The sequence below is a fragment of the Atta colombica genome, unplaced genomic scaffold (assembly GCF_001594045.1).
Source record: "Atta colombica isolate Treedump-2 unplaced genomic scaffold, Acol1.0 scaffold142, whole genome shotgun sequence".
In the NCBI taxonomy this organism is placed as follows: Eukaryota; Metazoa; Arthropoda; class Insecta; order Hymenoptera; family Formicidae; genus Atta; species Atta colombica.
Window position 1 is genome coordinate 33082 of NW_017259231.1, and position 16979 is coordinate 50060.

At 32.0% G+C, this 16979-nt stretch overlaps 1 protein-coding gene across 1 annotated transcript in view; it reads left to right on the forward strand.

Moving 5' to 3' along the window:
- Window positions 1-3135: 3135 nt before the first annotated feature.
- The window catches only part of LOC108685003, a 122728-nt gene continuing 108884 nt past the window's right edge, over window positions 3136-16979 (forward strand). Inside the window, exon 1 of the mRNA XM_018189595.1 lies at window positions 3136-3285. Within this exon, the coding sequence (XP_018045084.1) occupies window positions 3136-3285 (150 nt within the window). The remainder of the gene's footprint in view (window positions 3286-16979) is intronic.

Sequence of the window (16979 nt, forward strand, 5' to 3'; positions counted from 1 at the left end):
GTCAATGTTCACGTTCGTCAATCAATATGTCATTCATTCATCCGCAGCGCACATCGATGTCATTCATCAGCCTCGCGCCGCCTATGTAATTAATCAGTCGATTAATTGTTCTTCGTGATTCTTCTCGAAGTTGCGCATTGTAAAGGAAATGGAATTTGTACGATTTAATCGTAAACAGAATCGAACATATTCATCAAAATGTTCGATTGAAGTGCTTCGTTCGACATGAACTGTAGTCATTCGTAGAGGTCTGGCTATCGAAATATCGAAGTTTCTGTAGATCGAGTGTCGTCTCTTTGTAACCAGTTGACCATTTCCATCTGTAGTTAGGAAACTGAATTACGAATAGGGTATCTCAAGAAAGCATTATTTGGAAAATAATACTGTACACTTATACTATACGCATGCACGATAAAACATTAAAACATTAATCATGAGTCACAAGTGCCACGATCCTCCGTGAATCATTATTAGTTTGTGATACCTATATTGAGAAAACAAAAATAGTTGTGGCAACTATAAAGTACAACTCTAAAATTTAAATACTTGCAACTAGTTTTAAAAAGTAATAAGAACTGAAGTAATATCGAATACTATAAAATATATAGAATACTGAATATTTATATAGTACAATACTACAAAAATATTCAGTACTATTTTAGTTTTGATTACTTTGTAAAATTAATTGCAAATACTTAAATTATTAGAGTTGTTAATTTAATAGTCAAACCTATATTTTTTTCTGAGTGTATAATTATCGGTATATTAAAACTTTGCTGATCGCGATCACAATTAATCTGTGCCAATCCTCGGAACGGTGATATTGCAGAATTCGGAAAGTTCGCTTCGAGCTTTTTAATCTTCTTTTTACGAAGACTTGCATCGAGGTAGCTCGTGACAGGGTGACAGTAATCCGCATTTCGCTTCGATCAAGGAATTAAAAAACTTGTCTTCAGTTCCGATCGAAACTATATGAATGAAATCCAATATAGTCCTTCCGTTGTTTTATCGACAAAACTACTACTATCTGTAGAATCGAATCCGAGGAAAAAGTAAGCTGCTAACTACGTAGAAGATGAACGATCGAAGAGGGAAAGAATGTATGTGAGGAATTCAGATATCATTTAAATCGATTGAACTAGTGCGACGTTTTGCAGCTTCCTTTTCAAATGATTGATATATACACATATACGAATTGTATAGCTTTTACTCACGGAAATTTACAAAAGTGTGATATACAAGTTGCAGAAGTAGTAAACGGTAACGTAAACGATTCCTACAATTGGAAGATCTGATCGAACAAAGAATAGATCGATTGAAGTGCTTCGTTAGATTGTGACTGAAGTGTTTCTATTTCGAATTGTTCGCGCGAGTGATCGCAGTGAAGTGTTGTGGTATCGAAGGATGGAGAGGAATCGGAGGAACGCGAGATCGCATAAACGTGGGAGGACAGGATTTGCGTATTCGTGCGTTTCCTCTTGAGAGGCTGTGCGACGTGCTTCCAAACGTATATTCGTGTGTTAAGTACGAGTACGTCAATTGATCACGAATCAGCAAATAGAGTGTCATTGGTGATGTTCGCCGAGCGATGGGGAGATGTGCGTAATATAAATTTGCCAATCAACGCGCGAGAGAGAACGTGGAACGTGCTAACGCATTTTTCGCGCAAACGGATTCCCAAATCTCCAAATAACAGCTATCGAAACATACCGTTAAATCATCGATGGACATCCACCAAATGCGAAGTAACGAAAATCAAAAAAAAATATCCATCACACATTTAAAAATAATAATTATTTATAATTATATATCTGATTCTCATTAATCTTCATTATTTCTTGTTACTGAATTATAAATTCTTGAAGTAAAAACTTTAAATACTTTAAACTTTACACTTTACTCTTTAACAATTTTTAATTTTACACATAAGCTAACTTTATTTATATTTATTAAATTTTTATATTATTAATTTTAATTAAAACCAAAGTATATTATTGTTAATAATATTATTAACTAATTAATCTTTTCTAGTTGAAGTAATTTAAAATGAATTTCTAATTCATTATTTTATGAAAAGTTTATCCCATTGGCTTTTATTCAATCGTATGACTTACACTTTTTAATCGAGTATCCGATCGAGTAATCCGGGCATTGTATGTGGAAATCCCACAAGGGAGAGTGTCAGATGGAGTGACTGTATCGAAGGATTGAAAGCTGAATTAAAAGTCAGAAGAGATCGACAAAATGGGACGATCGATATGTTCGAGCGTCGTGTAAGATTCAGCTAAACGACAGAGGGAATTTTGGGATCACAGTGGTTAATCGTCGTGATCGATCGAACTTTGAAACGTCGCGGAGTGAACTGAACGACGTGTCGAGGGGCACTGGAGAGCCACTCGGAAGAACCATCATCAACGAGAAAAGAGGAAAACGCGAAGGCGAGAGGTCACGTATGCTTGTATTTTTACCCTCGCGGGAAATCAGCGTTCGTGGAGCGGAGCTGTCGAGAGATACACAGGATAGCGAGACGTCGTTCTTTATCACGATGGTTGGCAAATTGATAACAAGTCGATCGTTACGCCTTGCGGAAACGAGCCTCGTCTAACAGAAAGAGAAAGAAAGCGCGTCAAAGAATACGTTCCTCGAGACGACGGAAAAATCGCTCTTCTCTTGGCATTCATCGACATTCGTTTCAACTACACGCTCGGAAATTATTTTCGAGCTTCATGGCACATATAGCAATGTGTTTTCCTGTGCTGTTCGTTGCTGATCAAAAGAACAGCTCGGTCATCGTACGAACGTGCAGTGAAGAAAGGAGCTCGCTTTTAAACATAGAAGCGTAAAGACGTCGTGGTTTGACGATAAAAAATTGCGGGCAATCCGAAAAATTAGAAAGGCTGAAAGGTGAATTCTGAGAGCAAACGAAAGTAACGGCACGAACGAAAGGATATAAATTCTAAATAAGATCTAACTTTTTCTCTTCGCTTTCTTCTTTCGGGAACTTTCGGCGCGGCAATTTATGCGCGCATCACCCTTCAGAGTGGCTTAAGGATATCAAAAGGGATTCAAGATGTGCCTCGGCCTCTCTCGCAAGATTGCCAGGAGTAATAGAACCTTTATCGGGAACAGAGAGAAATGAAGTTATCAGTGTCGGCTTACACAGCTCAGGCCAGTGCTCATAAGAATCTTTGCAGCTATCATCAACAGCGGAGCTACGGGGCCACGAATCAGGCGTCCACGGCCCGGACCCCCTCAGACCTCGCGACGGTCCTTCCTGCTCTCAAGGTTTGTACATCAAGGCTAGTAAATAAATGGAAATAAAACATACTCTGCTATAGTTAACGAAATTAATTTATAAAGATTGCCGATAAGCGAGTAAAATCGATGCATAAGACAACATTAAGATATCTTTCAAAATTTTTTATTAAATATCTTTAAGATGTTTCTTAAATAATTCTTGAAGATACTTCAAAGAGAATAATACCTCAAAGTTGTCTTATGCATCGATTTTAGACATTCTACTCATTAGGTAATTAAGAAAACAATTTCGAATTTGTCCACTCTATCTGCTCACAAGCGATGTATTAAAAAGTTTTGGAAGCCTCGTATACATTAATTATACTGTAAATACATAAATTATAAAATTAATAATAAAAAATTTTAAATTGTTACTAAATATTTTTATCATGATTTTAAGTATTTATATAATGAAAAATTATATAATAAAATTTAATACATAAATTTCTAGATAAAAATATTTACATTTTTATCTAAAAATAGTAAAATATAAATAGTTTGCTTCGATGAGTACACGAAGAGTCATCGCTGAGTATAATACTGTTATGTCTAAAACCCTGGAAAATTTAGTCCAGGAAATGAGGGAGAATGGAGAGGATATGGAAGGACGGTTAGACTCACTGTCAGGTACACGCACAGAGGCGAACACTTGTGAGTTGACCTTTTACGGTCCCGGAATATGAGTCAACGTCCCAAAAGGACGCTATGACACCTGTTCCAATGTACACTGCGAACGTCGGTCCTACTTTTAGGTCAAAGAACTTAATCCTTTTGATCCGGGACAAGATCATGTACGATCTCAGGTATTAAAGGAATGGGATACGAGTGCTTTAAAATAAATTCAAATTAAGAAGGATATTCATTTAGAATAAAAATAAAAAACTAGATATTATATTACTAGATAGAATATTATAAAAACAATAGGCAACTAAGAGCTAGTACATAATTATTATTATTGTTATTATTATTATTATTATTGTATGTTACAATTCTTCTTTATTCTTCACCTGTACATATATTTTCGTTTCGGCTGCTTTTTTTAGCCATCTTCAGCCATCATGGTATAACATTCAGCATAATATTCTAAAATTTAAATGCAATTATTGTGGATGTAGGCACCAGGGCTCGGTAAAATAACTGATACGACTTATTTAAAATATAAAATCGTAGAAGTCGGTAAAATTTCTGATACGACTTATTTGAAATAAAAAATATAAAATAGGTTCCAAGAACTTATTTAAATAAGGAATAGGAAGGTCACAAGAAATTATTTAAAATATAAAATAAAAAATAGGGCCCCTAAATAAAATACATTTATTTATTTAAAATACAGAATAATTTTTACTTAAAATATAAAAATAACTTGTCTTTTATTTTAAATAAATTTTCGGAGGCTATTTCTCAATTTAAATAAAAAATAGATTGGAAACTTACTTAAAATATAAAGTAACAAATATGTATTTTAAATAAATGTTTCAAATAGTATTTAAATAAAACATATTTTGATGATTTTGTTTATTTGAATATACAAATACGTTTCTAAATATAACGTTTCAATTTTGTTTATAGCTATAGCCTATAATTGATTCTTAATAAATTAACCTTTCGCGAATCAGGTGAAAAATCAGTATAGATTATATGTGGATATAATCTCACACTCCACACGTATAATACTTCATTATAAATAATTTAATTATTCATTGTCACTTTTACCGACGGATTGATAACATTAATACAATTAATACAACTTATTTAAAATAAAACATATAAAATAAGTTCCAAAAACTTATTTAAAATATTAAATAAGAAATAGGTCAAAAAAAGTTATTTTAAATAATAAATACTAAATAACTGTTTAATTTTTTTTTTATTTAAAATGTATATTTTAAATAAATTTATTTGAAATAAGAGTCCTGGTAGACGCAATTAACCTCGAATAGTTATTCATTAGATTATATGTATAGTTCTTCTTAACAAATCAAGATTTGTAAGATATAAATAATCTCATTTTATGTTAACAAAAAAACTGCTTTCTATGTGTATTCAATTTAAAAAAACTTACCGTTGTACTAATAACTTGCACCTCCATTCTATTACGTACAATTAAAATTACAAATTATATAAACTTTGTCGCTTAGATATGTGTCTCTTCGTCCGTGTCTACGTAACGTTTAAAATTATAATATAAATTATAAATATATGGAAATTTGATGTGTAGATCAATATTTAATATTGAGTTAAAATAAAATAAATACAAAAATAATGTCAGTTTGACAAATATACCAATAATCTAATAAATAAAATATATAACATCTTTTTTAAAAAAAATATAATGTTAATTATTAAACTGATTGAGAATTGATGTATGTAATACATGATGAAAAAATTCCGTGTCAGTTTGCAAATTGAGCGCATTCTTTTGCAATTTTATGTGTATCATTTTAGATAACTAATCTCTTTCCCAGATATCTCTCTCTCTCTCTCTCTCTCTCTCTCTCTCTCTCTCTCTCTCTCTCTCTCTATCTTTGAGTCTCCCAATCTATCGCATGATTATGTTGTAACCCATGTTCAGCTATGACATATCTAATACCATTGTTCTTGTGTAACTGGCTTTTATGTTCGTTAATTCTTGTACTCAATTTCCTTTTAGTTTGTCCATAAGTTGCATCACAATCTTTACACAGTACTTTATATACAAGCAGTCTTTACTGTTCATTAACGGAAGAACATCTTTCTGAGCTCTGATCACACTTCCCAATTTATTTTAATAATTAAAGATATTAATAAAAAACCATTGTATATCTTCTTATTATCTCCTCTTGTCTTATCAACTTGTTAAATAGTTTTTTAATCTTTCATTTATTGAAAATTTTAAAGGATAATCATTATTCAAAATATGTCAATTAAAAGAGATTTTTATAATGGTATCTAGAATGTGAAAGAAGTATTGTTCCATCTACAGCATTCATTATAACACCTTTTTTTTGAAAAGAAAGGCATTAATAATAACTGTATATTAGCTCTTTGTTACCTATTGTTTTTGTAATATTGTTTTTAATATTGAGAGCTCGATTAATTTATACACTATGAAAAAATTTAAATTTATTTATAAAAATAAAATTTAAGCTAAGTTTATAAACGAGTAGATAATCACTATTCTTAGAAAAAAGTTTTAACTTAATATTCCTTATTTGTTAGTTAATAAAAATTATTATTATTAAAATTATTATTAAACGGATCTATCATTAAAGTAATAAAAAATAGTCAATCAGAAATTTCCTTTATGGTTCTATGATCTTCAGAAGGAAACGGGGAATAGGAAGGAGAAGGAGATTGTGGTTCTAAAGATTTAGAGAGGGTTGAGAAGTCTGGAAGAGGAGAATTATCGGTCGGGAGGGGGGGGATCATGAAAAGTGGGGGTATGAATTTCAAATTTAGAGGATTGGGAATTTAGGATTAGTCGCGGCTCGACGAAATTATCATTGAACTTGTTTAGAAATGAAAGTCCCTGTTTTTATTGACGTTATAATGAGACACCTTATTAGAGCGATTTTTTCGCGTTTCTTACCGTGCGGTTTTTGACGATGGAAAGAGAAAGAATCGACAAATTCTTGGAACGGGTGAAAGCTCAAGATTCGCGATTAAAAGAGAAAGAATCGACAAATACTTGAAGCAGATGAATTCTTTCTCTTTTAATTGCGAATCTGGAGCGTCCATCCGCTTCAAGAATTCGTCTATTAATCGAACCATCTTTTTACTTTGAAGCCCAATGTAAGTCAGCTTCTATACTCGGTCATATAGACCAGAAATAAATGTGGCCACAGAATAACCTGATAAAGAAATCCAAACGTTGCGCCCTGGATGGGAACTGATAATCGATAGCGCATTACATCTGGGTGTGCGGTTGATTGGATTGGAAACGGGTGTATCGACGAATGAACACGACTACAGAACACATCTCGCTTGGCAGAAAGCGAATACCGGATAAATTAATGCCGCAAGCCACACACTGCAACATACTGATGTTCTCTCTCTCTCTCTCTCTCTCTCTCTCTCTCTCTCTCTCTTTCTCTCTCGTGCCGCGCACTCTTTAACCTTACCGTTAATGTACCACTCTCCAGAAATAAAGATGTCACGCACGGTCCGTGCGCAGCGCAGCCCAATTACCGCTGATTGCCCTTCGAACGTTCGCGCACAAAGTGCCCCTGCGGGACGAACGCTTCGAGAGAATCGGGACAAGCGTTATACGTCGCGTGACACGGACAATGGGACTTTAATTACGCGTATTTACTTAGGTCGAAATAGGAAGATTTTTAATAAAAATAATTTTAAGAAAAATTAAATTACTCTATTATTATTATTTTTTTTTTAGTTTAAAATTTATAAAACATTAATATTCTTTTAATATTAAACGGACTAAGATCGTCTTTTTTAAATAATTGCTAATTTTCTGACAAATTATCTAAAGTGCAAAATGATTCTCACTCTTTAATTTCGCAACCATTTGAGTAAATATAATGTTCATGTGGGAGTTTTAATTAAAGGGCTTCTCTCATTTAGCACGATTCCGTCACACGTGAGACTAATTCGCTAGATATCGGAAAACCTTGGCAAATCGATTGGTCAATTGCATGTTGTTTCCTTGAATTCTTATTTTACATCGACGCGACGTCTAATTGTCAGGTCGCGAGGTCATTATTTCTAAAGCTCTATTTTAATAAAAGTAGCGCAAAAGTCCATCATGTTGAAACCATGTTATATTAAAGAATTACTAAGCGCTTATTGAACGATAGAACTAATTAGGTAGAAAAATATTTTTTTCTTTCATCGCTAATATCATAAATTATTTTGTCTCTGCAGAGCTAAAATAAGAAATTTCGATCGCGCATTGCGGGATTTATTTGAAGAAAACAATCTTTTCGCTGGGATTGCAGTAAACAAACAGTGCAATACTATACGATTTTGTAATGAGTAGTCTCAACCAACGAGAGTATTTTGCACAAAAATTGTCATTCGGTTTATTTACTTATCTCGCGAGAAATAGTCGTATAAAATTGCTTGGGGAGAGAAAGTGGGTAATGTTGTTTTACGGAAATCAACAAACAAACATAACAGCTATGTCGATGTAATGCAGCAGAAGGCAGGTTTGTTTATGCGGACACGCGCGGTTTACTCGTTGCACAATGTGCATGCACCTTGTTTCAATCTGAGAGAGTATAGTATCACCTTAACAAAAAATAGTAGACATTTTAGCAGACATGATTGATGATTTTAGCAGACATTTAACATAACTTGTCTCGAGACTTTTTGTACGTAAGAGGCAACAATATAAGAGAATTAGATATCATTAAAAACGATATCATTAAAAACTATTCTTTTTCTTTACGAAGGAATTATATATTCTTAGTTGCAACGTTTTTTCACATGGAAGAAATTTCGAGCGCGTGGATTATCATAGTCTTCGACATAGATGTCTATACTAGCGCTAGAGTTTTATATGTCAATATTTAGAATATAAAATGATAACAATGTTAAAAATCATAATGTAGTATATCCTTTTTTAAGCGTTTTTTTATCCAAATATCATATTCAAATATTGATCAAAAAAGATACTGGATTAATCGCAATTTTGGTCCTTTTTGCCATATTTGAAGAAAACAAATAGTAGGAGAGACTTTGTGAAGAAGACAACCCAGACACCTTTTTGCGTTAGAGCGGATACGAATAGAGGAGTTAGGAAAAACGGTAGACGAGAATGGTATGGAAAGAAAGGTCGCTTATATCGTACGGTCATAGAGAGACAGCATACCGTAGTCAAGAGAGAAATACGATTGGCGGGGATATTGATCTTTCTTGGGAGTTGCCATGTGCAATGTCGTTGGCGGTCCTATGCTCGAGCGACTTGACGATTCTTCTTTCAAGACAGCAACGCATCGCCATCTAACTGTTTTCCCCTCTTTATTCTCCGCTTCTCATCACCAGCCGACTTTGAGAGAATTCCGCCTTTCTTTACACATCTCAAGAAGTTCTCCAATTCGCTCGGTCACTTCTGATACGAGCCTGATTGCTCACACTTTACCCCTCTTCCCGAGCCTCCCTCTAACTCCGTAGGTGTCATTTGACACGCACTTAAATCAAAGTTTAGATTTACAAACATTCGAAATTAAATATATAATTTCTACGCTCTCTTCTCTCTTTATCATAATATAAAACTTGATGACTTATTAATAAATATAATTATTATAAATATGACAGTTACATTTGATATAAATGCTTGTTTGACGTAACTAAAATCGGATTATAAAATTATATCCTGATTATAATTTTATAATCTTGCAAGTGTTATTTACGATAACATTTGCAGGATGCGCTCGATGCGTCATATGAGAAAATCGATGCGGTAATATGCCCTTTGTTTGTGCTCACGAACTATAAATCTTGTATGTTTTATTCCGGATTAAGGTTCTAGACTAAACGAGAACTGGGGCTTTGTTTCGGTAACTGCGCATGGCACGCGAACATCTCTGTACAACTAGCTCGTTTAATGGTAGAGTAAAAAAAAAGATGCGCGATCACGCGCTTTATAGTATGAAACAAGGCTTCATAGTACGAAAAAAAAACCTGCGTTAATATTGCATTACATTACGCAACCATGATTTATGATATTGCAAAATTAATGATTTGAATTTTGTGAAGCTTTTTATGACAGTTTCCTAAACGCACGTTTTCCTGCCATTTCTTTTGTTTTGATATCATTCCTTTCCATAAATTGTTAAAATTATTTTTATTTTTATAAATTATGCCACACGTCTTGTTATTTTCAGATCAATGTAAAAAATATACTTACGTTATAATTAACTAGAAATATAAAATTTTTATCAATGCCATGATATAAATATTCTCTCTTCAATGTCGCGAATTTAATTCGTTATTTGGCTAGATAGATGCATTCTAGTTTTTTTTATAATAAAACACGTAACTTCGGGTAGTATGTGCACGGGATTGCGAACTTTATTAATTAAAATGAACTTTTTATCACTTTTTTACCGCTGCGCAAGTAATTGCAAAGAATTGGGCGAGATTATTTTTATACATGAATACAATACTTTTTCAAGAACATAACTGTCCATCTTGCGAAATTAAAGAGTGAGAATCATTTTGCATCACTTTAGATAATTTGTGAGAAAGTTAGCAATTATTAAAAAGAGACGATCTTTCCGTTTAATATTAAAAGAATATTATACAATGTTTTATAAATTTTAAAAAAAGTAATAGTAATTTAATTTTTTTTTTAATTATTTTTATTGGAAGTTTTCTTATTTCGACCTAAGTAATAATTTTAACTTAACTCTAATGATGTGTAAATATAACTCATTATTACGTTTATCTGTATAACATTGATGGATTCGAACAAAATGAAAGATAGATTATTTTTTCTCTATGAAATATTTGAGTTAAAGAATAAATATGGCTTGATTATTTTTTTTTTAATTTTCCATTGAATTGTTTTTTCAACATAATTTGCTACTCTGGTTTTGTTCTGAATCGAGCAGTTACGACGTGAATTAAAAGGGGAAAAGTGAATTACTGAACACAAGCGTGACAGCTGTGAAATTAAGTTCCTTTACTCTGAAAAAGCATATCCGGCAAGTGCGGAGAGGGAAATACTAACGAGGAATAATAAATTGCTTATCAAGAGGGGTGTCGCAAACCCTATCACTATATCCCTCTCTGCGTTACAGAGTAAGTTCGTAACAGTCCGACTGACAATGAGGAAGAAACGAAGCGCGCTCGTATTATTTGCATCTTGTTGTAAGACGCAGACGGATATTTACATACTTTTATGTGCAAGAGTAGCGGTCATATCCTTAGATGGACATGGATGCAAATTTTCCGATACATCGTGCGTCTGGAAATGTCGCTTTTGCCATTATTTTTCACATATCTGCACTGAGAAAAAGATACTTAAAAATTTATTTGTGAGAAATATATTTATTTCTGAAATAAATATTTATTTATATACGAGCGAAATAAAAAATTTTATTTCTAGGAAATAAGTCATCTATTTTATTTTTTTGCAATTAGATAATGATATATATTTTACAAAAATAAAATGTGTTTCACAGAAATAAGATAAATATTTCAGAAATGTATATTTCGTTACAAAAATTTCGTAAATAACGTTTGTTCCGCAATACTTCAACATTTTTTTCTCAGTGTGCTAAGCCTCTCAGATGTACGAGACTTATCATGGTGTAAAGACTGTGGCATAGAAAAAAATTTAAGCAGTAACCGATTCGGCCAATCACATTAAAGATCGAAAGGTACTAATATAACCTGTAGCAAATCTAAAATTGATTTGCTTACCGGTTACTTTTTGCGTGCTATAACCTTAAGCATCTCAGACGATTTTGCATCGTTAGTCAGACACAATGGTGTTCTTCAGACTTCTAAGAAAAAAGAAAGCCGAGCAGTCGGAAAGTTGAAGTGATCTTTAGAACTACTCCAGTCTCAAACTTACTCCAGTAGTTTCTCGAATTTGCATTTTCATTGGAATCGCTTATATTCCTTTCATACGCAATTATGTAGGTCGTACACTGAAAAAAAAAGATTGGTTGCTGCAGCAAATTAGATGGTAAAATATGGCATAGTATTTTTAATTGCCTGTAGCAGCCAATTTTTGATTGCAAATATAAAAAAAATAAATATAAATAACAATGAAAAACAGCAACAAATTCCTAACTTGCATTTCGTGAGCAACAAATTTTTCAGACGACATCTCAATTTTAATCGAGCAATAAATTTTTTACTAATACTTCACTCTTGTTCCGTCAGCACCCTGATGTTTTATAATATTATTTATACTTATTTTACAAGCAACAAATTTTTAAGTTGCATATTTCGAGAGCAACAAATTCAAACGATATTTCAGTATCAATTTTAAGCGAGCAACAAATTTTTTATTAATACTTTTGTTCCGCCAGCGTTGAGGCTTTTCATGGTTATTTATACTTATTTTGCAAGCAACAAATTCATAACTTATATTTCGAGAGAAACAAATTCAAACGACTCTCAATCAATTTTAAGCGAGCATAATAACATTTTATTCAAAATTATTAAACTGTATGTATACAAATAATTTTCAATAAAAAATATTTATAGAAAAGCAAAATAAATGTGACAGCTTTTTTTATGAATACATTGGCGCGTATGAATACATTTGACTGATCGGATGTTATAACTTTTTTTCTTGTTTAAGAAATTTCTCCACACACATAAGCAGAAAATATTCAAGTATCTAAAGACGGTAGTGGCTCGGCACTAAGCGCGAGACTGATGTGCCTCTTTTACGCGAACTGGCGAGTTGCATCAGATCAAGGTTATCAGATCTCAATAACGGCTATCTCGCTCGAGTTTTAAGTACACTTAATCGATAACTTATATTCCGAGCATTTTTTTACACGTGCTTTAATTTTTTTCTCTATGTGCCAAGTGGAGATATCGCGATTTCCATTTACAGGTTTCATCCTGTGGAGAACTGTCACCGGAGATGTAAATGCGTTGCAAGCCAGTGTTGTTATGAAACGAGAGAGTAATTTTAAACAAATCATACTGATGTTGGTTTCCGCGGGGTGCACGACAACGCAACGCCACGATCGATATTGTTGAAGTGAGTAAATTGAAGAAGAGGTCCATATCGTCGAGAAAGACAGCGTTTTGTACTCGTGAGCGTGTGTCGCCGAACGTTAATGACGCACGTTAAAATTTACTTCATTGAATGAGACGAAAGTGTCTTATTCATTTCTGCAAAAATATTCTATAAAAATTTCTATTTTAATCTTATTTTAAGATTATTTCATGTGACTAGAAAATATTCTGAAAGTCATATTCAAAAACTTGAAGAAAATATACGTATTTTATATTAAGAATCATTAAAAAAACAGCAAAAATAAGTTAAAATTTTATAAGTTAAAAACGGCAAAGCTATAAATCTGCTTTCTTAATTTTTATTACCTTTAACTTCCTTCCGTTAAAAATTATTACATTATCACTAATAAAATTTAATCGATAATTGAAGTTTGAAACTTTCGTGACTAGCATAAATGAAGTTAATTTTTCATCAGAATTATTGGCAAAGAAATTCTTAAATTAGAATTCTGATAAATTGATATTTCGCTTCTTAAGTACCGAAAAAAAGTAAAATATCTATTTTATGAAGCTGTAATGCACATAGCGCGATAATTGCATAGCACGTGCAGTCATTTAATTTAGTAAATTGCTACAAACCGTGCGACAATCTGGAATCGAAATTAATGCGAAATAAATGTCCGTGTAAATTGGCAAAGTTTATGCGACCCAGTTCAATGAGTATATTTTCTATGAAGCTCATCGTTCTTCATCAGAAGATTGTCGACATATGGTTTAGAGAGCGTTCTTGGCCGCATATGGATTTTTATGATCAACTGTCGACGTCGGCGCATTTTATACGCAATCGGCAGTTAATGGAAAGTGAAAATATTTTATCCCTGTAATTATATTTATCACCAGTTGAGCAACGCGTCGCAACGTTGCAATTTTTTGGGAATAATGCAAATTGAGTACCGGTAATACGTGCTCTAATGTATACGAAAAACGCACATAGAACGCTCAGGTCAAACACTAAATATCAAATATGAATAAATATCAAAATATATGATGCGTCATCAACTGCAATTTAAATACTTTATTTTATAGTCATTTTTTAATAGTTCCAATAAATTTTTCCCCACTATTTTATTACGATAGTTAATTATGGTATTAATATAATACAATGCATATAATTTAGCAGCATTATGTATATACCGACGTATACATATGTATATTCATAAAAAACGTTACACGTTTTTGAAAAAAAAAAAAAATTAAATTTTAATAAATATTTCTTTGAATAATTGTAATTAAATATTCAATAAATGTAAACATACATTTATTTGAAAATACAAAACCATTAACTTGATTTAATTATTATTTTTTTAAGTAAATTTATTATATAAATAATGTTTACTTGGTACTATTTAAGGAATATGTATAAAGATTTAGTCAATTTTTTTCAATGCTTTTAGAAAATAAATAGGTTAATTTCCGATAACTTCGCTTTGCCATTTTTAACTTATAAAATTTTAATTCATTTTTGCTCTTTTTTTAATAATTCTTAATATAAAATATGCATATTTTCTTCAAATTTTTGAATATGATTTTTAGGATATTTTCCAGTCATTGAAATAATCTTAAAATAGAGATGGGAAATTTTTATAGAATATTTTTGCAGAAACGAATAAGAATATTCGAGAAAATTTCGTCTCATTCAATCAAGTAAATTTTAACGTGCATCATTAATATTCAGCTACACGGCTCGCGAAATGCTATCTTTCTCGACAATGTAGATCTCTTCTTCGATTTACTCACTTCAACGATATCGATTGCATCATACACCCCGCGGAAGCCAACAAATCAGTATGATTTGTTGTAAATTACTCTCTCGTTTCATAACAGTATTAGCTTGCAATGCATTTATACTTCCAATGACGGTTCTCCACAGGATGAAACCTGTAAATGGAAATCGCGATCTCCGCTTGGCACGTAGGGCACGCAGAGAAAAAATTAAAGCACGTATAATACGATCGGAGTGTAAGCTTTCGATTAAATGTATCTACTTAAAACTCGATTGAGACAGCCGTTATTGAGATGCCATTATATCGATAACCTCGATGCAATTCGCCGGTTCATAAAAAGAGGCACGTCAGTATCTCGCGCCATGCTTAGTACCGAGCTACTATCTTATATCTTCAGATACCTGAATATTTTCTGCTTATATGTGGAGAAATTTCTTAAAGTTCAAAAAAGTTCTTTAAGAAAAAAAGTGTTGTAACATCCGATCGGGCAATGTTATAAAAATAGCTTACATTTATTTTGCTGTTTCATAAATATTTTTTATTAAAAATTATTACATACAGTTTAATTATTTTTAATAAACTCTTATTATGAATAACCATATAAAAAAATAATATAATATTTGAAAATCAAATTTTGTTAGAGTTAAACTCTTGTCAAATTAGCCGAAGTATTTTATTTTACAAACCGGAAAAATATTATTTATTTGAAAACAATTTTATTTGAAGTTATCCTCTGATTGAATATTCCAACAAATTTGATTTGTTATTATAACATATCTTATGTGCCTTCCAATAAGCGACAGTGATCATGTCATCTTTGTTTAACATTGGCAACAACAAGGATGTAATGATTATGTCCATTATGTCATTTGTATTGCTTGTTGCAAGACATGCCTTGTTAACAATAAAATATTTTGCATATGATGTTTGAAATGAAAGTCAATGCTCGATGAACAAATGGCTTGTGTCATTCTGAAGAACTGCTCGTTCGCGACAGACGCATTTCAACTATAGCTCCCGCATTTTTGGATTCGTTCATTCGTTCTTCGTGAAACGCAGGCATCCGATGTCCGGGCGGCTTTGCTATTGGTTTCGCGGGCCGCTTCGCCATTGATTAATCGCTAATTAAAAGGTAATCGACATGTCAATATATATACTGCCACAAAAGTTTACAACACACTACCCTCTTTCATCCACTTTTCCCCTTTCAGTTCTTTGGTTTCGCTCTGCCGCTACTAAGTTCGTATCAACACTTTAAATGTCTATTTATTTTAATTGTCAGTATTTTTTACATTAATTCTAATCTTTTTTGTCTTCGTTTACTATGTAATAAGTCTGCGTATTATTTTAATCATGCTTTTTTGCAATTATACTCTAATCATTCTTGATCTCTATCTTCTTAAACCTATCGAGTTATCTACTAAGTATGAAGCTTATTTTTCTGAAATTGTACTAATTTCTCTGTAATTTGTAATTTGTAATTTATTTTGTTTTGTGGGAGGCTTAATAACAGCAGTTCTGCTTGTGCCTCACTATTTTTTTGTATAATTTGCAATTTCTCTTTACGATAAGTAATAATAGTAATAAACAAATAATAATTTTGGCGTTGAAAAGGAAAGGAGAAAGAAAATCGACCATACATATCATCGCAATTCGACTTGTTTATCCTTTTGTTTTGAAACATTTTGTTGAAAGATATAAATACGCATTGAGAACAATTTAAGGACGTTCTCAGAAAAATTTATTTTCTTTAGATTTTACGTCTTATAAGTTAGTGGAACAAAATGAGCAGAATCAATTCTAATTAACATTTTTATTTGTTGCTCATTTGTTGTTAAAAAGTTGCCAAAGAAAAAAATTTTTTGCTCTGCCAGTTTTTTTAAAATGATGTTTTGCTAAAGGAAGATTAAGTTAGCAATATAACAATATAACAAAGTCAATCTACTTCAAAGTTACGTAGGAATTTGTTGCTAATTTGTTGCTAATTTGTTGCTGTCGAAATATCCTAACGAAATTCTCTTTTGAATCCATTGCTTATGAAATAAATGCAGAAACAATGAAAAACCTTTGCGAGCTGGCGGAACAAGAATACAATATTAATAAAAAATTTGTTGCTCGATTAAAATTGGTACTGAGATGTCATCTGAATTTGTTGCTCGCGAAATATGCAAGTAACGAATTTGTTGCTGTTTTTTATTGTTATACTTATTTTATACTTATTTTGTAAATAAGTATAAATTATATATATAT